The following is a 23,277-nucleotide window of genomic DNA, read 5'->3' on the forward strand; positions in this document are numbered from 1 at the left end:
ACATGGACACCTTTTATTCTTTGACAATTATTTCAACCGAAGATTAACTTCATCTTTATTCCGCTGTTTTCTGTTGTCTCCTTCGCTGCCCATTCTCCATGGTCTGCTACCATCTCTCACACACATATCTGTTCCGTTTATTATGTTTTTCTTTTCTCTGCGCAATGATAGTTTTCGTAAAACACATTTTCACTTTCTTCGCGTGTTGTTATACTGCTTATCCCTGTAGGTTTTGCCTGTCCAACTCTTTAAACACCTCTTACTGAGTAATACCGACTTGCCATCTAAATGTCTTAGTTTTAACCAAAAACACACGCTCACGCTGTTTACCTTTACTTGTTTTTTTTCTTTTAACAATCAACGGGAATGTAAGATTTGTTTCATTCTCAGTGTATCCTTCTTAAAACGAGCATATAATTCCATTGAATTCATAATCCAAAACAGCGCACATGTGCTATCAACATTTTTGTTCATTTCTTGTTCTCAAACGATCGATCGATTAGTTGTTTTTCAGTAGATCGTACACTTGATCGAGCTTGCTTTTATTCTATCATGCCATTGTTTTGTTGCGCATGCTTTTCGGCCACGTTTACCTTGAGGCCATGTTTACTGGTTTTCACGAGCAGCTGCAAATTCGCATTACCATCTTCTTTCCCAAGTGCTACACCAATTGGCTCGCCCAGCATGAATGCAATACTCTAAATATATATATTTTCTTCCATATATGCTTGGGTTTATATTTGTTATTTGCTCGATTTTGTTTGTTTCTTTGTATGTATATATATACCTTGGGTAAGATGGTTATATGTAGTTGCATTGCAATCAGCATTGGTTTCTGTTTATATGTCTGTTTTTGGTTGACGCTACTTGTTTTTGTCTGCTCTATGTTCATTCTTTGCCATGCATTGACTTCTACTTGTCAGGATCTATCATCCATACCTAGTTGGAGAGTTCCTTGTCTCGATTCTGTTTGTGAATTTTTACTGTTTTGCACTTCCTTCCCTTGTCTTTCAGTTGAATACGCACTATACTTTGCTACTAACTGTATTACTAACCTTCGGGACTAAAGCTATTGGTTTTGCTGTCACTATCTTCCCCTTTTCCCTTCGATTGCTTCCCTAAACATTCGCAAAGAGCCTATCGCTCTCCTGTCGCAAGCATTTCCGCTCTACTTGCATGCTTACCTATATGCACTTTCTGTCCAGAACGCTTGCGTTCGTTTTATTTGTATGCAAAAAAAATGAAACAAATCTGTTCATTAAGTCACTACCAACTACGCTTTGCCATGCACTTGCAATATGTATCATTACTTATGCTATTTATTAAGGAGTTCTTTCTACTGTTTCTACTACCTTTTGTTTGCTGCATTGTTTATCAGTTATTTTTCCTTCACTACAGTTTATTTTCAAGGTTTTTTTTTTGTGTGGATATTTGTGTGGTTTTACATGTTAGCTTGCTTCTGCGTTAACGCTTTCAGTTTTGTGCGATTTACAAGTGCCCACTATTCTAGTTAATTCCACACGCCATTTTTAATACGACGTTTCTGCTTTGCGATGAATGTAGTTCAGTGTTTTGTTGCATGTTAGTGTGATGAGTTATTAGCATTTCCTTTTTACTTCTGTTAACGCTTCTTGATGAGATGCTTTATAATTTTCTCTCATGCCCTTTTCTTTAATGTGTTTTATTATCTCGCAATTTTCTCTTCTGGTTTGCTCAATGTTTCACTGCCACGTTGCATTCACCAACACAAGCCATCTGTACTATCTGTACTTGCGTACGCCGATCACGCGAAAAAGTAAATAATATATATAGATCAAAGATATAACAGGAAGTATTTCAGCTATCATTAAGCACACAAATTCGATTGATAAACGAAAACGAAGACTTTTGTGATTTTTTAAAAGTGTTCCATCCACTAACGCATCACCACAGGCCGGGGTTTATATTGCCTGCAGCGTGCGTGGATGGGAAAGCTCGTGCAAGTAAGTGCTATCGTAGTGTGAAGTTTTTTCTTTATAATGTATCTTTTCTACTAGACGTGCTTTTTTGGATAGAGAGCATCTTTGGTGCAATTTAACAATACTCATATTTCTCTCGTCGCGCCCATTACAGTGTATACATGCAGTGTGCAACATATCGCTTAGAGGAGTAGAGTGCAGAAACGGTACATTAAACACATACCCGTAATTTAAGAGCATAGTGTGTGTTTGTGTAGAATAAAAAATAATCAACTATCACATGACAGTGTTTTGCTCAAATAAAATTTACAGAATGTTAATGTAAAATGAATTTAAAAAAAACGTATAGTTGGTTTATGCATCCTTTGGCACTAGTTAAATAATTAAAGAGCGTTCATACCCTTCGGCTCATTATCAAACCCCTGTTCTTTAGCATTTCATCAGCCGTTTCCCGATTTTTGGGATATTATTTGTTTCGTTTCTTGGCGGAGATGATTTTATGATAAGATTTTTAATGCCTTTCATGTATGTTTATGTATATCTTTCTCCGCCTCTCACTCACGACACATTTTTTCAGTGCTGTCCTATTTGAGCGTGATGTTTTTTCTACTTCCTTGTTGAGTAATACGTTCAAGTTGTGTGTTCAAGATGACTTGCTTACTCAATTATTTTTATTTTTTTTGCTTTCCTATCCTATGTACACCATTCCACAACTCTTTTTGGTTGACTTAAATTAAGCTTTTACTTCACCCATAAATCATTCAGACAGTTAGATTTGAGTGTTATAACTTGGCTGCCTATCCATCCTTCAAACCTTCAAACCAACTCTATCTACTTGATCAATCGTGCTAAAAGTGACTGTGGACCACATTCACACAAACACATACATACACACGTGGAAAAACAGGATACAACGCCACGGATTACGAGCCATCTTCTGCAGTGATTCCTCACACCGCACACACAAACCCTAGGTACACACGTCTAGGTAAGACTATCGTGTGTGAATCCTTATCGATGGTTGTTAATGATACGAATTAATCGTTCCGCGTGACAGAGTGAGTTGAGGTGGAAGGGCAATGTGGTACCGTAAGAGGGGTACCAATACCGCCGCCCACCATCGTACAGCCGCTCTAGTGGGAAAGTGTATGAAACCGAATCCAAACCGAAGCATCGCATCACTCAATACTACCGCGAAGGTTAAATAGTGCGCCGTAAGTACACGCGTTACGATTTCTTACAGGCAAAAGTAGTGCAAGAAAAATGGATGCCGTAAACACAGGAACGATAATTCCATCCCCATCTCCCCATCAACCATTCCGGTTCTGTACACACACACACACTCACACACAAAGATACACAGACTAACGCACATCGAGATTCCTTTTGCTGTTCGAATCGGTAGATGTAAGATTTGCCAACAGGAAACATATTGTAAACGCACAACTCGGAGCTTTCACACACACGCCAGGAATCGGAATCCGAATTATTGTTCCACACACACACAAACTCGCACGGACTGATCTGATATTGCACATAGAAACTTTCCTCACATACACAGTACACATACACACATATTGGTTCCCCGTGCAAACTGCTCTTTCCTGTCCCACGAAAGGATTCAAAATGGAGGTTTCCCTGCTGAAGAAAGATGCGCATCTTTGCTTAGCGTCGTTGTATGTGTTGTAGTGATCGGGCCTTCACAGGGCGGCCCCGGTAGAATGGTAGTCGATCGCTAACGGTTGCGTTGAGTGATCGGCCTCACTCTCCTCCTCGAACGATTCCTGCTGCAGCCCGCATTTTGTCCCCGCACTGTCACTCAATTCCGTCTCCCGCTCGAGCCGTATTGTCAGCTTTATCTAATCGCCCTGTCAAACGTTCATGGCGTAAAATACAGCGCCCTGGGATTGCTGCTGGGAGGCGTTCGGCATGCTGCCACCTGACTGGCTACCGACCGCCACCACGCCACCACCCTGCGCGCCACTCACGCCCGACGATACTGCACCGGCCGTAGTGCCGGCCGTCGTGGTGGCCGAACTGCTTGACGCCATACTTGTCGGCATGCCCGGTGGCCCATGACCCTGGCCGGTCGGTGAGAGCAGCTGGGTCGCATCGGACGGTTGCACACTGGCCGCACCTTCCGGTGCACCTCGCTCGGTGAACTTGACCACGCCCGGCTTGCCATCGGACGGGTATTGCGAGTAGGCGGGCGGTTTACCTTGCGGTGGTGGCGGAGCGGCCTGAGTCGACGGGCCCGTCCCGGTGGACGCGTTCACGGGAGCCGTGTTGGTGCCCAGCCGGGGCAGGGTGGAGTAGTGCGGTGGAAGACCTGCTCGTGCACCGGCGGCCACTACGTGGAGCTGCATTCCGGGCAGTGGATAGCCAACCGGAACACGGATCGTTTGCTGTGTGACCTGTGAAGAAAGCGACAGAGAGAGAAACGTGTTGAAGTAAGTCTGAATGCCGTCAAGCCAAACTTATTTGCCTATAATGTAGTGTTGTGTTTAGTGTTGGGTAAATTTGATTCATTATTCATGCATCTGAATGGATCTTTGAAATGATTCAATGATTCTGAATCTCGAATTCAAAGAATCATGAATTTCAAAGATGCTTGTCAAACTCAAAGATTAATGAATCTTAAAGAGTCATCAAACTCAATCATCAAGTCTCGAAAGATGAAAATATTTCGAAAGATTCCCGAATCTCTTGGGATTCATGAGTTTCAAGGGATTCATAAATTTCCAAAGATTCGTCGAGCTTGAGCTTTTCATTTTTCTTCTTCTTGGCGTAACAACCTACGTCATCATACCATCCTATACAGGCTTTCGAGACTTCTTGGCAAGTAGCAAGCAGTCGGATAGTTTGTTTTGCTACGGGGAGACGGTTCATGCGACGCTAGAACCTACAAACATGCATGTTGTTAGGCGGGATCGCACAAATTTCATATTTTGAAAGGTTAATAAAACCCTAGAGATGTATGGATTTTAATGGATTTACAGGGTTTCCCACGATTTATTGGTTGGTTCCCATTATTTTTTTTATGTTTCCCAAATTGTTTTGGCGCGTTGTCACAATTTTTTGGCGTTTCCCAGAATATTTTGTTCAATTGTATTGATATTTAATCAGACGATACTAATATATGATGGAAACAAACCAAAAATTTATGGGACACGATGAATAAATCGTAAGACGAGCCCAAAAAATGATGAGCACCGATCAATAATTTGTGGGAATTCCTGTATAAATTCTATAGATTCATGAATTCTTGGATATTTTTCATTATTCTTTGGAGATCTTTCATGAATCCTGAATCTCTAGAGACTCATGAATCTTTGAAGAGTCGATTCGAGATTCGAATTACTCATCACTGAAGATTCATATGAATGAATCTCAACGAAAGATTCATAAAACCCAGCACTAGTTGTGTTTCATTAATCTTTACTACATGAATCTTCAGTGTTCAGTCATTCCAATCTACAACGATTGCCAAATCATAACAGATTCATAACAGATATACTCATATCTATTATGATGTTAATGGTTCTTGAGACACTCAAAGAATTCATGATACAAGATCCTCGTAAATGGCGGCGGTATCTTTGACTCCACGAAACACCTCTCACTGACCGATAAATTTGTTTAAAAACAGCCTTTCCAACATCTAAAACGTTACCTGCTGATACTCTACGATGTTGTGCTGACGTCGATAGTTCTCCTGCTCCTGGGCGGTGTAGCGATGGTACGTTTCGGCATTGTACGGGATGAGCACCATCGTCTGATGATAGTTTCGCAGCGGTGGTGGCGATTCGGGCCGCCGTGTTGGGCTGCGAGCGAACTTGCCGTACGTGGCGGTATCAGTCATTTGGTGGATGTGGTGCGCCGTATGTACGGCCTGGTGTTGCGTGTGAATCTGATGCGACTGCACCTGAACTGCGCTGGCCTGCACGCCCAGCGGCAGGTTGGCGCAGTTCTGGTAGATCGCCTCCTGCCCATGGTAGCTGTGGCGCGTCTGCACCGGTATATGGTAATAGTTCCCATGCGGATCGACAGCCGCCAGCATGTTGGGCTGAGTGGCCGCGGGTACCGTAGCACCTGGCGCTTGCTGTACTGTGCCAGCCGGTTGCTGCGGTTGATGGGCGACTCCTTTCGACTGGGTCGCTGGATCCACGGCAGGATAGTAGCTCCAGGAGGCCGTGTGCTGGTGTGTGGTGATCTGTTGCTTGGCCGCCGCCACATGCATGCTAGGCCGGGGCAGCGTGTTCGATTGGATCGGTTGCGTTTGGGCGGGTACCGTGGTCGATTGAGACTTGGTCTATAAAGAGAGAAGAAAGTTTAGGTATCAACGAAGTTTGTGACTCCCTTTTTACAGTATCTATTCTACCTGCGGAGGTGTTGGGGCCGCGAGCTGGGCCTGCATTTGTTGCAGAATTTCGTTAGTTGAGCCGAAGCGCGGCTTTATACCCCGCACCGAGGGCCGAGAGTTGAACCCGTAGTCGTTCTGCTCGTCATCGTCGGAACCGGCGCCGGAAGCAGGCGCGGAAGTCGACGTTTCCGCACTGTACCGTTTCTTCAGACGCTCGGTACGAGCGCCTTCCTGCTGCACGAATGCCGCTAACTCGTCCGACTCTTGCCCGGGCGTTCCGGCAATCACGTCCGGTGCCACCTTCTTCCCGTCGTCATCGTGCAGTGCGGCGTCGATGTCTCCGATGCTGTACTCGGTGCTCTGCGAGCTTGCCATCGAGCTACGATCGCCCGGATGCGCCAGCGTGTAGTAGGACAGATCGTCGCGCTGCCCGGCCACACACGCCGTCAGTGGGGCAAGCGTGGACAAGAACTGGCGCCGCGAGTCCACGTGTCGCTGCTGCGGAGGTTGATGGATCTGTGTGTGTGCACCCTGAATTTGAACACCCATTCCAATGTCCGGACCCGCCGGGCAACGGCAGTCCTGCCAAGGAAATCGGAACATACAGTTAATGACGGTTGGAAAGGCCGCGGCCGCGACTCGTCACCGTGTGACTTCTTACCTGCGGTATGATGACTATAGGGTTTTCATCCGCTTCCGGTATCTTCTCCTGCCGTCTATCGCGATGGAATAGGTCGGTGATCTTCTTGTAGGTCGACCCGTTCGAACCGCTGCTCGAGCTCGATGCGGACGAGCTGGGCGAGAAGCTTTTATCTGGGATGTACTTCGGCTGCTGCGGGTTCTCCTCACCGGCCGGACTGTCCCGACGCTCCATCTCGCTGAGATCTCCGTCACCCGTCTGATCGCTACCCTCACCTCCACCCGTCTCATCGATCGGATCGTCAATGTCGCAGGTAAGCTGTCGGATGCGCTCCTCCAGCGACGTAACATCCTTCACCGGGATCTTCTTCCTGTGATAACACAAAACACAAAAATATGTACAATTTTCAAAATGACAACTCAATCTTCCTCCACCAGGTCACCTACTTTGGCTCATACTTGATCAGCGATCTTCGCAAAGCGTTGCGTTCAATCGAGCGCCGAATGGTATCCGTTTCGCCCGGACCACCACCCGGTACTGCCGTGCCCGCCGTAGCCGAAAGTGCCAGCGCAGCTGCCGCACTGTTCGGTATATTGCTCATACTACCGGAATTGCTTGTCAGACTGTGCTGATGCACCAGCCCAGCCGCTTTCTTCGCATCGTCAAACGCCTTCAGTGCTTCCTGCGTCAGCACCGTCGAGTGTGCTGCGCTGAGGGCAGCTGGACACATGGCCGCTCCGCCACTGGCAGCACTTGTCGTGCACAGAGTTTGAGCATTGGAACAGGCGGAGGAGGCAGTGCCCGCCGAGGCGCTGGGCGTTGTTGGACCCGTGCCGGAACTGGCCGTTGTAAGCAGAGGCTGAATGGCGCTGCTAGGGAAGAGCTGACGTACGGCCGAGTTGGGCCGCAGCGCGTTGTGGAACAGTCCCGACGAGTGGCGCTTGAGCGTGTCCGACATGTAGTTGATCGCTCGGCAGGTACCCATTTCACCCTCGCCCAGCCCGGATTGTACCTCGCCGTCGCAGCACGCCTCACGGATCGTTGACTCCTCGTTGAAACGCACCGAACGCTTCGAGCTCGTTTCTTCATCCGAGGTCACTGCTGTAGAGTCGTCGTTCTACGGAGATTAAAAAGATGTTTTAAATGTTACAATACTTTGGTTTATGTTGTTAATGTTGGAAGAAACGTCTCGTTTACAGATACCCATTCAAATCGTCATGTCGAGCAGGTTATCGAACTAACGCGATCGATCCATTTACATTGAAATTGCTCGCGACAGGAAACCAAAATATATCCTTCGACACTTTGTTTGATCAAAATAACCTTCCAGATTGGTTCACTCTAAAAATAAATGCTCCCGCATAGCTACCAGGAGTTCCATAAATAGCATCCTACGGTGCGATGCGATGACATCCACTAACCGAAAACTGTCAATTCGGTCCATGTCACCGTAAGTGCTCTAAGATTGTATCATCGAATTCTACGAAATCAGTCGACATTAAATATTCATTCCTTCCGATGCACTTTCATACAAAAAGAAGAAGTAAACGCCATTTGTAAATACTCTTCCAACCAATTTCTGCTGAGTTGGTGTTTAAAAAATGCTTGTCGAAAACGGAAAACTTGGCAGTTTCCGTTTCGTTGCTTCCCATTTGTCTCTTTTTGCCCTCAGTAAACGTTCAACCATACAACGATACTTTATAAGTGTGATTCAAACAGCACCCTTAAAATGTAAAAAGTATGAAAAAAGATTTCAATGAAATGGTGAAAGTGAAAATCGTCTGTAAACATTGCCCCGGACCAACCGGAAAGCAAGCGGATATCCTTTTGCGGTTTTGTGCAAAACCGCTCTTATCATCCGCTCGAAAGTAAAGAAAAAAGTACTCCAGATAAAAGTAAGAATTCCGAGCTTTTCTTGCTGCTTTTCTCTCGCTGTTCAATCGGTACTTATCCGGTGACGGTAGTGGCAGTTAATGGAACATAACGCTTCCAAGGGGACGATCGAGAGATGTCGAATACCAGTGCCATCGTATGGCGTGGCGGTTGAAATAATCGATACCATCATAATAAATATTGGCGCATTTGCAGTCTAAGCACGTTCCCCCGGGCTAATAAAAGCCGCTATTTGACGGGATGAAAAATTCATATTACTCTCATATTATCCTTTCCGGTGGATTTTCTTGCCCCCTTTCCCCGGTTGCCTCTATTGGCTCAAAAAGGGGAGAAAGCTTTCGTTTGCCCGGTTATTATCACTTGCTTTATCTTTAAAATATGAACGCTGTTTTACGCGTCAATCGGTCTAGCAATCGGTTTCTTAAAGCCATTCAAACGATGGTGATCACAAAACATGTAATCGCAGAAGAAGTACTATTTTCACTCCAACTGCTGGTACCAGGCATTCGGTAAAATTGTTTTTATAGCAACAAGGTTGACAGAGACTATTGTAGGTCAATTAATTACTTTCCAACCGAAAATTGTCGACGAAATAGCTCATTGGAAACTGAACTGAAACTCATCTATTCTCTTTTTTCGTTCATGATAATTCTGGCAGGAATCTTGTAAGCCTTTAAATTAGGTTAAGGATTAGCATAAAGCAGGCTCAAGCGAATTCACGATTGACGCACGTATTTTGTCGACTGAACGGGAGTAAACGTGATGCTTCGCTCATGAACCGAGTCAATTTAAATAGAATGATAGTATTGCTTCAATTATATTCAATTTAAATACTTTATAAGGCACAATTTTCCGGAACATTTTCCACAAATCACTGCTTCATCGTCATAAATATTGCATTACAGAAACAGCACACAAATGGATCTTTTTTCCACTGACAATACAATAACGTTTTGATATCTCACTCAACACGATATCATCGTTGCACAACCTTGCTCCATTTATTTTAATCGAACCGACGTGGACACCGAATAAAGAGAACTGTGGCTCCAAAGTGGACCCAACGACAGTAAAATATGGTTGCGCTTTTTGTCCTTGACAAAGAAACTTTTACAGCTTTTCATACAGCAAAGAGGATGTTTCAAAGCATCACAGCGTAGGTTTTGTCAATGCTGAGGGTTTTCTTTTTTATTTTGCTCTCTCCCTCTCTATATCACCATTACTTATTACTTTCCTGACTTTGTCCTTTCCTGCCCTTGTCAGCTGAGAACTGGGTCACGTACACCACCTCCCGGTTAAACTTTTCTATACCGACCATTTCGGTCGTCTTTCGCCGTTGTAGTGACCACCATCGGTTTTGAAATTTTCATACTTTTTCTGAACTCCTGCTTCACAAAAGAGTGTTGATATGTTCGTTGCAAAAATAGCAAAACTTTAATCATCATTCTATTGTACGCGTATCCCTACAGTTACAGTGATACGGTACAAATCACACGCCAAAGGGAAAAGATCTTTCACCAACAATTAAATCATTGCCTTACAACTTGTGACGCATCAGACTGTGCCTTCGTCATAAATTAAAAAGCACAAAAGCAGTGCGGGTTGACTCTATGCGCCACAAAAAGGAAATCCAAAAGCACACGATTAGTTTCCACTGTCAGTGGAGAACAACTGCTAGACACACACATACAGTCGTGCACAGACAGGCAATGAAGCGAAAAAGAACAAAAATAAAACCTCATTTCCAACACCAGCTTCAATCTAAAACTCTATTCTCTGTGCCATTCTCTGTTCGAGCTCCACCCAAGGGAAATGGCAAAAATACTTGATTTATTACCGAGTCGCTACGCTAGTCGACCGGTTCGCACCGAACACTGTGTGTGTGTGTGTGTGTCCCTTGTGCCAGTCTCTCCAAGGATCTGCTACGCCGGTTACATCATTCCTGCACTCCACTGTCCTTCGTGGGCCTTGGCGAGGCAAGTAATAAATTACATTTCCACAACGGCGCCACTGGATGTAAAAAATGATAAAATAATACACCGAATACACACTACAGACACTCTCGCGGGAACTGTTAGGTCTACCTGTTTTTTTTTTTTTTTTTTTTTGCTTAGAACCTACACTAAAACCCTTTGGGATCATTTTGGGCCATTTCCGATTTCCGAGGTTGAGAAGCGGCACACACACGTACACAAATGCGAGCCTAGTATGTGCCATATTGGCAATATGACACAAATGAAGCTTGACGTGTTTCTCTAATCCCATCAACGCATCCGCACGGAAATGTGTTGCTACTGTCGATTTGGCTACTCGTTGCATCCTGCTATCTAGTGCCAAGGACTTTTTTCCTACCAATATGTGAAAGGCTTCAGCAAATAAAAAAAACGGTCAAATCAAATCAAACATAATCAGCTTCAACAAAAAAAATCGCATTTAATGGGTAGAGTTAATGCGTCACGACTAAACGCCTAACGACTCATTACATTCGCTAGCCTCCCCGAACACGTAAGGCCCATCTTCCGAACTGGGACATTAATTTGAATTAATCCCCACACTTACAAAGCCTGCAGGCAATGAAGAAATTAGCTCACCTGAACGGTCGACTGCTGCTGCTGGTGTGCTTGGTGTTGCTGCTGTTGTTGTTGCTGTTGCTGCTGTTGCTGTGGCTGGTGCTGATGATGTTGCTGTTCGTTTTTCCACAGCTTGCCTCCCTTGAGGATGCCACTTATCGCCTGCGCCGTGCTTAGTGGCTTATGTTTGGCCGGCTCGTACTGACCTGTGCCACCGCCCGGCGCTTGTTGCTGCTGTTGCTGCGAGGCACTTCCTTCACCACCGGCCATTGGCTGTCCCGTACGTAGACCCTTCTGCAGTTGCTGCTGCTGAAGAGATCGGTAGTCGTGGCTGGCGGCTGAGGTGGCGAGCGAAGTGCTCGGGACACCACCGGCCACCGTCGGTACTGCGGTCGAACCACCTTCGTTGCCTGCTGGAATGATAGGTGAAAGCGTGGTGGATAAGGCAGACATCACAGTTGGTATGGAGGTGGTGCTGGTGGTGTTGGCCACCGTCGAACCCTCGACTGCACCTCCACTACCGGTCGGGCCAGGCTTTGGCCGCGTCGGCGAATCCTGCTCCTGCTCCTTTTGCACGATCCGGCGCTCGGTCACCGTGGTCATCGTAATTGTTTCCACGATGTAGCGCTGGGGCGTTTGGGATGCCGTCGCACCGCTGTCGCCACCTCCTCCCTTACCGTCACCATCTTTCACCGTCACCGACCCCGGGGTAAGCGGAAGCAACCGGGTGCAGAGCGCCGTTTTGCGAAACAACGGCATACATTTGGCGCGGACAGTATTGGTATAGCGGGGCAAAATTCAAAACAAAAATGGTGCACTTCATTAGTTTCACTGTTGCATTTGGCAGGGGCAGGCCTAGTGGCAAAGGGTAGTGTTGCAGGTATAACGTGCCAGCGTAAAACAGCGTTCCACAATCAAGAGAAAAGGAAACGGATAATGCAAGCAAGCCTTATCGCAAAAATGACCAAATTGCAGCTTGGTTTTAATTGCATTTCTGTTGCTTTGAAGTTTGCACAGAACACACGTGAAGTAGTGGGTGCTTCGAATGCAAACGTGGCGGTACTAAAGTGCGCTTGAACATTACAAAACCTCTAATATATGGTACAGTAGGCAATCCTTCCGAATGAACAGTATGTGGCTTTTGAGAAATTCATTATCATTTGTACGCAGCCTTGTTGTTCCATGTACTCCTATCCAATCATGACAGTTTGGCAAAGAAGTCGACTATTTTCTAATTACATTACTAAGATCTTTTCAAATACATGACTCAACAGCAAGCCATCACTATTTATCGGTTGACAAAAGTTTGTAAGAGCTGAAGATTTAAGCTACGCTACCATATACAAACGTGCGAATGGAACTACTAATTCAACTTATCCTAGCTACAGCTTCTAATTAGCGGATGCTTAGCCTGATTGCAATCTAGATGAGATGATTAAGTTCATGAACAGATTTTACACAATTTCTATAAAAAGAAATTTTTGAAGGCCACCTCGTCTATCGGTAACTGTGCGTCTCCATCTCCTTTCGAGATCATATCTCAATGAAAATCAGCTATTTTCTTAGCTAATTTTATTATTTTGAGAGTAATTCAGATAAAATAATTTTACAATAAAGAATAGTAATTTTCCTATACTAAACAGAACGCAATATTTTAACGAACACCGTTCGCAGCTAACAACTGCTTGAACGCGCAAATCCTGCGCGACACAACGTCGCCTTGGGCATTCCTAGTCGACCAACTCGGTGAAAAAGTTTAACTGTAAAAATGAAATAAATGCATCCAAGTCCAATTTATCGAATGTATCGAATGTAACTCCGTGCCCGCCGTGAAGGATGTTGATGTAGGAAACTCCTGCTGAGGTTTGGTGACGTGCCAGGATTGAAATGGAATTAGATTTAATTTGTTTTTGCCTCGCTTTTCCAATTCCCGTTCTGCCAGAGATGCGAGTGATGGTGGTGGTGGTGATGGTGAAGGTGATTCGCAAAAGGGTGGAGGTGACGAACGATTCAATGCGATTTCCTCTCGAGCGTGAGATTGTGGTTGTGTATTTAAATGAACATTTTATTGAAATTTGCATTCTACGTTCGATCCACATAGAAAAGATGGACGAATGAACGAGTGTGAGCATATGAGTGTGGTTTTCATAAAACTTAAACAGAAATTGCATTCAACAAACGTTATCGAAGGCATTGCATTTGTGTTAATTTAAATGAATGTGGATTATACAAAATATTGCAATTCAAAGATAATAAATTTAGATGATTTTTTCATTATCCAAACATTACAATGCTTGCAGGCAGCACCATTTGCATTCCGATTGCATTATGAAAAATTCATATGTAAAATCATACTACAAACGAACGCAACCGAACATTCAAACGGCATACTTATGTGTTCATCCATCCGCGTCCTACCTTGCGAACCGGAATCCTGCACCTGTTTGATGGTAAGGAACTTAGGCCTTTCCTCGCCGGCTATAATCTCCTTTTGCGTAATGCGTCGTTCCGGCGAGGACTTTGTCAGGGGCACCAGAGCGATCGGAAGGGTGGCATGAGGTGGCAGCGGAGCCTCCAGCATTGGCGAAATGTCATCCGAACATTGAGAGTCACATTCTGGAAAAACGATATTACATATAACAAACAAAGCAATGAGTTAAAATAATGTGACAACATGTAAGGGTTTTCTATTTGTGTCTGAATGTAGAAGAAAGTTGAATAAAACAAGTCGCAATGAAGAAATAAGAACGAATGACTAGGACTTTAAACATTCATTTGTATAGCAAATATGAACACTAATTCAAATATTAACAAGTTGACCAACAGCTCACCGTTATGTATAATATCGAATGAGCCCGAATTGCAGTGCATTTTCATCAACGAACTGTATATTATTTTTCAGTTTTCGCAAAAGCTTCATTAAAGAATGCATATTTTTTATGGTTGCCATTAATTCATGCTTAGAACAATGAAAACTGTTGAATGAATAATATGCAAAACAAGAGAACTGCTTTAACAACAGCATAGTTTTACACCATCAATAGCACCAAGTCACATAAGAATTATTTTCATTTCATTCGTTTGTTGTGATGTCCTATCTTATCACATTAGATGTCAGTTGCAATGAAATGAGACATATTTGATTACCAAAAATATTTTTTTTTCTAATAGCTAATTGAACTAATTTATGCACCAAATTATTGATGACTGAATTGTGTTATCGTCTTTTTTGTGCTAGTTATTATTGATTTATAATAATGGAGCCCATTCCGTTTTATGTTCGTAGGCTGAAATTTCAGCCTGTAAGTTGTTTGCATTGTATAGCAGTTTTCAAGCAGCTATCTAAGTCGATATAATATACAGGTGAGCTTATCCCAAGGTGTATAAATTCAGAAGGTTGATTTTTATCGCTTCTGTTTCTGAATGAAGATTTTAAGAGTATTTCGTGTATTCGTCAAGCCTCCAGAAAGCTTGTTTGAGCAAAAGTTTTCACCCGTTCTATCAAAAAATGTTGTTCAAATTTGGTTATAAAAAACATAATATTAGACCACCTGGGCTACATACACTTTGATTCTATATTCCATCACCTGATCTCTTTACAGGGTTTTCCACGATTTATTGGTTGGTTCCCATCAATTTTTGGTGGGTTCCCATATTTTTTTGGTGCGTTTCCACGATTTTTGGGCCGTTTCCTAGAATTTTTTGGTCCAATTGTATTGATATCCAATAGGAAAATACCAATAAATTATGGAACGAACCAAAAATCTATGGGATACAATCAAAAAATCGTGGGAACGCACCAAAAAATCATGGGAACTGACCAATAAATCGTGCGAAACCCTGTAATGCACATTGGGATAAATGTAAACATTACCTTGCTTAGCCATTTTTTCGAGCAGGTACTTGAATCTAATTCTAGCTTTGAGACTAGAATAATCTAGACTGAAAATTGCTGGTTAGTTTTGTGTGTGGTTTTGTATGGAGTGTTAACATCATTTCAGCCTCCAACTGCCAAACTCCATACAAAAAGCTGACTAGAATCGTGAAGGGCTCCAATGTCAGCATTTATTTTAATATTATTGGTTTGTCCTCCTTTTGAAATGTACTAGTGACATGATATATTGTATTTTCTCAAACTTAGGAACCCTAAGCACAGTCTGATTGTAGTAGTGTATGTAGTCCACGGAGGCCCGTTATCTGTCTTATAAATTAATACATTAAAAAAAAATATTTCCTCGGCATTTCAATTATGAAACCAAAACATTATTTTTGGTTTTATTGAGTTTTAGTTTTTACTACTTCTGGGTACTACCACTGACGACAATCATATTGACAAAAAGCATATAACTTTATCTTTAATATCGTTTAATATAAATGTTTCCAGCATTAATCGAGCAATAAAAAAAATGCGTACAATACTATCACAAGCACCTATTTCGAGATTATCTTTTCGCTCGTTGACGGTTTGCATGAATAAATCAACCACCACTGGGTGATCTTCTTGTAGCCCTAAATCGTAAAAGAAACCAGTCGCAACAGCACGAAAGGCGATAAAACATATTCTACCATTTCCAGGTTCAATCGACGACTACATTCCAAACACGCACATTTTCGCGCTCTGCCGTGAAACGGACATTTATGCAACGCACGCACACTGAATGTATCTCGCTACTGGTCTCGTAAAACTGGTGAATGATTATTAGAGCCACCGTTGGTCAAATGTTACCTTTGCGTGGTGCAACACAAACTACTCAATTGCTGTTACTTCCGTCGGCTTCCCGTCAGGCCCTGCACGACCTAATTCTTGTCACGATCCAGGTATTGAGCCTTTCACTCGTCGACAGTAATAGTAGCGAAGGCACGGGAGCATCAGCAAAGCGAAAATGTTTTCTATTTCAACACATGTTCTTGAGCGACGAGAAATGATCTCACGACTCGAGCACACACAATTGTCATCGTTGTGTCCAATATCCAAAGAAGTGGGTGAATCGCATCAACATATGCTACCGATTTCCATCGGGACCAAATATTGATGAATTTGCCTTCAATTTCCGACGAAGAACGTAGTTCACAAAAATTCGCTCAGCACAAATACCCACTAGGCCCATAAATTCATTACATCCCACTAACTGCGGCTAAAACCGCAACTACTTCCACTCACCATGCGTAGTTGGTTGAAAAATGGCAACAATTTCATTGAGTTTTGTTACTATCCAATACCCTTACGATAAGTCATCGTTCTGTTTATACATTCCGACACACTACTCATGCATTTGATCCTGTAAACTGCCACAAAGATAAGGGAATGAAACTGTGTACGAAGAATTCACTAAAATAAAGTCCCATGTCCATGGGAAATTGCACATTTAGCACAAGCACTGTCACGAGCCTCAAACGACATGTTGAAAACGGGGAAAATGAGATAAAATGCTTGGGAAAGTTTTAAACATTATTTGCACTGCAATGCCATTCAAACACAACCCATTGCATTACACAGAAACAAAGAAATTTCATTACACCCAATTTCGGGAGTGTTCGAATGCGGTACGGATGGAAAGAAAACGTTTCGACACAGATATCAATATCCACCGATGGGATGGTGTTGAATTTTCTAGGACATACTGGTACTAACATGAATGCAGTTCCCAGAATATCGCCCCAAAACCAGCACAGTCTACGCAATGCAGCTGACATGCAAATGTATCACAATTCCATAACTCATTAATCTTTCTCTCCCTTGCCGTCATGTTCACTCTCTACGATCGTGAGCAACAGAACCGTTCATTCGGGCGTGGTCTCTTTGTTCTAACTCGAAGCATTGTTCGAGGAGAACCTGCAGTTCGCTCGATACATTTAATTTGTGCATTACCGAGGTAGCTTACGGCTTTGGAGCCGGATTGCAACACTTATGCTATCCATTGCAGCTTTTAATTAGCAATTTAATGAAATAGCACTAAACACTTATTATACAGAATAAGTAATAACTTCAGAACCTCAAATTTGGAGATTTATAGATGAAAGTCAATTTCAAATTACAGCTGTGAAAACCACAATTTGGCACGATTCTCAAAAAATCTGTGTCATACCGCCAAGCAGGCAAAATAAGTATAATAACTAATGTGCACACGAGTAAACAAGTAAGCAACAGCCGCACAATTCTAGGTAAATATTAAAGCAACTTTTTTACACCCCTTCGCTCCTGTATGATTTTCAGCTTTTCGCAAATGAGCGCGTTCTATTGCATGGGAAAACTTACTCAACCGGTAATTTTTACAATCTTCATCCATTCACCTCAAGTTTCCATCTCCTAGGGTATCTTCTCATTCATTCGGCACTCTTCACATTCTTATGACGAAGACGCCGTACGAACGTTCCGGTGGTTGAACTTTCATTTCATTACCACCCTCAACAGCTCCGGCTCAGGGTGCCCTATCTTAGCATCGTTTCCACAATTATCCACGAAACGCCTGCTACAAAGCGAGCCTACCTTCATAAATTGAATGAATCGGCTTTACCTCCCGGTTGGAAGCACAAATTTGCTCTCATTGGCATTGTCCTGCGCAGCAAGAAACCTCCCAGGAAAGGTTGTCGTCTGTAGCTACAAGAACTTCACCTCAACAGCAGTGGTATGACCTGTCCAGTGTACGGCAAGTTCATTTCACACCAGTACCTCTTCCCAAGTGCCTCGATTAAGTTTATAGTTCAGTTAACATTCTAACAAAAATCCTCAGTACCTATTGTCGTGGTTGAAGATTCCCATGATTAAGATTAATAAAATACTAGCACGGACTCATCCATCACCGGCGTCAGAGTTTGCGCTGGTTATATAGTTTCTTGTATGTTCTGTAACGTTTTCTTCGCTGTTTTTAACGTTAATTTATGATACATTTCTTATCAACATATTGAGGGACATTAGGTGAACGATGAACGAAGTTTATTACTACAGTTCTTGATAATTCTTCTCAAAAATGAATAAAATAACAAATTTCTAAACAGAGAATTTCTAAACACTGCTCAACAAATATACAGGAAAAGATATACATGAGGCACAAATATGCATGACTCCTCGTAATGTTTCGGTTATCTAGAGACGGTAAACTCGAATGTGTTCCACAAAATTCCAACAATCAACAGTGTAAAACGCGAATGGCATACTTAACATAACCGAGATGTATGCGGTATAGCAACCGATCGAAATAAAACATAGCATCAGAAGTGGCAGAAATGAAATCCCATTAAACGGGGAGCACAAGCATTGTGTATCACTGTACTCGGAAACGTTCTTCAACAGATTCTGCTACCTGTGTTACCATGCGCGTCGTCCAAAATCGATACAACATTATCAGACGGCAACAACAGTGAGAGAAGGCAGAGTGATTCGAAACCACATCGAATCGATTTCAGAAGTATCGCACTTCTAACATCACCCGAAAACACCTTCCATTACAAGCCCAAAACAAGCGATTAACTTCCACTTTTACTGCCAGCACTGTCTCCGATTCCGGTCAATCTACAATTTCACCCAAGGTTGGTTTGCGGCAAGGTTTGGGCAACACTGCAGCAATTGCCACCGCCCAGCTTCTTTGTGTAATTGGATGACTATTAAGACCGTGTTTAGCATCGTATCTTACCTATTACATTCGAGACATTCTTGGTCCGAAATTCCTAACCCAGGATATGGGAGTTTGGAGGAAAAGGAGTTGGCGCATCATGAAATAATTTAAAAGGCATGCCGATTTACACGGAGTTTTTGGTTTGGTGTTCTTTGTTATGGGTGCTACTTGTTCCTAAATTTTCTTTTATATGTAAAAAAAGATGATTTTAAAATTGTTATAATCAATTATTGAACATTAGTAAACTGTTTGCAGAGATATTTGCATTATATTTCCACACTCTGGAAACAATCTGTTCAGCAGCGTCAGCTGTCACATTATGTTTAAAACCCAACCCTAATGATTTACATCTGGCACTGACGGAGAAATACCGATTAAAATGCCGATAATGTTTCTCAATAAGCTTGTCCCAACCGCAGCTCGCGTAATAATTTCCACCCAACAACGAGTTGAAGAACCCCCCCCTCCCCCTCCATTCTCAAGAGCTTAAGTGAGCTTTAAGCCATCGCACATAGAAATAATGTTATGCGCATTTTGGTGGAGTACTTTGATGGATGCTTTCATTAAGAATTTTACCCTGAATTCTTCCCCAGACTTCCTTGAACTAACTCGAAAGCATCAGTTGTGAAATATTTTACTAGCACGTGGCACCCCAAAGACGTTAAGCAAAATGGCATAATTACATTTAATGGTAACATATCTACCCATATACCATAGCTTTACTATATTTTCCGAGGCACACCGAACTTCTGTGTCTCCTGTAATTTTAAATGCCACAATTCTTGAAGTACGCTGAACATATAGTTAACGGAATCTTCAGAACATTCGTTACCTTCGTCACTGATAGCGTTGAACGATCCCTTCAGACTTCGCGATCCTAATGACAGGAACGATGGGCAGGTATGTAATCGTAGCATATGCATTTTCATACTTTAACTTGTTTGACACACACACACTCTGTTGTTGAACGAAACTTTTACATTTCGAACTCATATGAACAATTTCATTCGCCAACGCCAAAACCTTAAGAAGATGAATCGTTTCTGTCCTTTTGTCTGACTCTAATTTATTTAGTGAACACATATAAATCCCTCTAGCACATTGCACCACACGCTGAACATAGAAAAGCTCCCAAATTAACCCTTTGGGACATTCGAATCATTATTTGATCATGCAGTTTTTTCGCTTATGCTGTCGCACAATGGGGAGCCATCTTATTGCTCGCATACATTTTTACGAGTGCTGCTGATAGAATTAATGAACTGCCGGTACCATTTATGTTTGGTCCTCGTTCCGTAAACACATCGTTACACACTGAGGAAGGACAAGGGAAATGTTGAAGCACAACAAATCAGTACCACAGCTCTTATCACACCGAATCTGTTCTTGCCTGCCGGTATTTCACTTGGGAAAATGCCGGTACTGTGTGAGGTTATTTTTATTTTAAGCAAAATCCCTCAGTGGACAAAACCCGGAGGATCACTTTGCCGCACACCGCACAACGTAGTTTTTTTACGTTATTTCATCCAGAAATGAAAAACAGAAAAAAAACACACACACACATTTCCTCTTTCGTTTTCTCCGTTCTGGCAAAATTTCATTAGGGACGAACGCGTCAGCAAAAATTAACTGTAAACTCATCCACGCACGGCAGTCAAACACGCGATGTCAATTAATTTCATTCCCCAATTTGTCAACAATTTTCCTTCCATTTTCACCTTTTAAGCACCGTTCAATGTTCTTTCGCCCTAGCCGGACTTTATTATTATTTCACACAATTGCATTGCATTGCTTCCCGCATTGCTTGATTTTGCACTGGCTCGTCATTTGCGCAAGGGAACTCCTTCCTGCAGAACCGGAAATCGATTTTTCGTATTCTTAATTAAAAAGGATGCATCAGCTACTAACCCGACTCTATCTGCACATGCAACGCTCAGACGCATGTTAGAATTTGTTTCGCGCGTATTTGCCCTCATCCAACATTATCGTTTTAAATAATCAACAGACGGATAGCAATTATTTTCACAAAACTTCATTTGCATCCAGCACTGTCCATTCGGTAAGCAGTTCAGATCAAGTCAAGTAGCCCCACTCACTAGCACTATCCGAATTTGATTGCGTCCTAGCGCGAGCAGTTAACTTTGTGGAATAAATTGAACAAACTGCACAGACCCGGTCCTGCTAACGATTGTGATGAAACGCAACCGGCAAACCGGACTCTCGCTAACAATCGGAGCATAATAAGGCGGTATATTCTCCCGTTTTCCGGCCCATGGGGTGAACGAGAATTGAGGAGGATCAACATGCGTCGAAAGAGGGAGAGCTCTACCGAGGAAAGCAAAAACAAAACGCTGACACCAGCCGATTTCACGCTACTGATCGTACGTCGAGTGGCAAGATCGAGAGCCACCGCCCGTTCTGTTTCTATTTATCGAAACCACATGACACACGGGTGTAGAGGACCCGGCTTCATCATCGCTTTGGCTACGCATACAAGTATAAATAAAATCAAAGCATAAAACGAGACAAACAGTAATAATATTTATATGTGAAACACTCGTTTGCTTCTCCCCTCTTTCGGCGAATCTAAACATAACGCAGCATAAATAAACCACTCCTTTGTGTGTGTTCCCCCAAACGATTGACCCCGCATACTGGTTTTTCATGACGGAAATCAGGCTTCAGGGCGCTGAAGAAATGCAATGACCAGAACGATCCAGCCAGCAGCACAACGAGTCGTCATTCATTCGCAACAGCACAACTCCCGGAACTTCGACACTCGATGTGAATACTGAGCTGCGGTTGTTGCAAATGCCCATGCCGAAACACATTTCCCAGTCTAGAGTTCAAATTTAGTATACAACAACTGCAAAATTCTTGCGTAAGAGACTTGTATGCTGCTTGAATAAAGACCAATTAAGGAGAAACCTTAGAACGAAACGAAAACTCTTGAAATACAAACCATGGCACGGTCTGAGGTTTGGTGGTTTACTAAGCTCCTAACTAAGAAACAATTTGCACACAAAAAAACACAAGACTTGCTCAAGAGAAACCTGATACCGCATGTTTAGAGAAGCATATGCAAACAAAAGTATATGCTAGCATCAGATTCGTAGTCTTCCACAGGACCCAAACAATCTTGCTAATATTCTCATAAACCAGAAATGTGTTTATTTTATTTTAGGTAAATACAAACCAATTTGTAAAGATCCTTTTGACAAGAAGAGTTTGTAAAACACTCTCCTCTGCACAAAATATATCATAAATTTAGCAGAAAAAACATAGCCACCAACAAATATTTTTATTCATACAGTACCTTCACTGGAAACTATTTATAAACCGTACAAGTACATTGTACATGCAAGTACGATCGATACGATGGAAATGTGAACATGAAATGTAATTTCAAACTATCCTCTGCCTATTTCCAGCAAGACTTTCAGCTACTGAAAAAGGATAGCGGATATCGACTATTAGGGAATATTAGAATCATGACATTGCTATTGCCTGTTGTACGCCAGTGAAAGATGCTATTGAACTAAAGTTTGAGAGAAATGTATTTTTGAAAAATGGAAACATATTAAACATTATCCAGAAGTTCATGCACTATCGGTTTTGATTTGCACACTAAAAGCCGCCTTATATTTCCCCACTAATATTCCAATCGTCTAATGAAGACAGCTACAGGCTCAATCTATCGCACACTCAGCAGAGAACAAACATTTACAACTTCATCATAGTTTGGGCTTTTGGCAAGCATGGCTAAGATGTAAGTCATGTGTTATTAATGCGTGGTTCAGAAGCCACTATTTGCCTGCAAAGCACCGCAGGCGCAGGGCCAAGCATCAATGACATCGCTAGACAGCACACACTGGGGGTCTAGCTCATTAAAGTCGAGCATCTTGTGTGATGATGCTCGATGGCACATATTGCGCGGTCATGTCACAACCACACAAAGGACTGATGCCACACACAACCCATTCCCATTCGCAGTAGGTGTGGCCGACGTTGATAATGTGAAAGCTTCCCGCTTGGTAGTTGGCAAAGGCCCGGATTCGTATAACCCGATTCGACTATTTGATTCCGGTAGTTACGCTATGGTCGCCGATAAATGTCAAACGCCCGCGGCAACTATCGAACCATGCTTCCGCCCACGGCTATCCTTCATTCACACTGCCAACCGATTTCTCTCTCAAACCGGGGAGGAGGAAATGTCACTACCGGCCGCACCAGCAACGGC

At 42.9% G+C, this 23,277-nt stretch overlaps 1 protein-coding gene across 6 annotated transcripts in view; it reads right to left on the minus strand.

The window, feature by feature from the left end:
• Positions 1-348: 348 nt before the first annotated feature.
• The window catches only part of LOC121603613, a 66,809-nt gene continuing 43,880 nt past the window's right edge, over positions 349-23,277 (minus strand). For 3 of the 6 annotated variants that reach the window (XM_041932604.1, XM_041932606.1, XM_041932605.1), the window contains exons 5-11: positions 13,843-14,040; positions 11,446-12,110; positions 7,408-8,078; positions 6,983-7,331; positions 6,340-6,903; positions 5,632-6,270; positions 349-4,372 (exon numbers count right to left, since the gene is read on the minus strand). In XM_041932604.1, the coding sequence (XP_041788538.1) occupies positions 3,830-4,372; positions 5,632-6,270; positions 6,340-6,903; positions 6,983-7,331; positions 7,408-8,078; positions 11,446-12,110; positions 13,843-14,040 (3,629 nt within the window). In that variant the 3' untranslated portion in view covers positions 349-3,829. The remainder of the gene's footprint in view (positions 4,373-5,631; positions 6,271-6,339; positions 6,904-6,982; positions 7,332-7,407; positions 8,079-11,445; positions 12,111-13,842; positions 14,041-23,277) is intronic. The other 3 variants (XM_041932609.1, XM_041932608.1, XM_041932607.1) reach the window with 3 other exon arrangements.

This window comes from Anopheles merus, chromosome 2R (assembly GCF_017562075.2).
Source record: "Anopheles merus strain MAF chromosome 2R, AmerM5.1, whole genome shotgun sequence".
Lineage (NCBI taxonomy): Eukaryota > Metazoa > Arthropoda > Insecta > Diptera > Culicidae > Anopheles > Anopheles merus.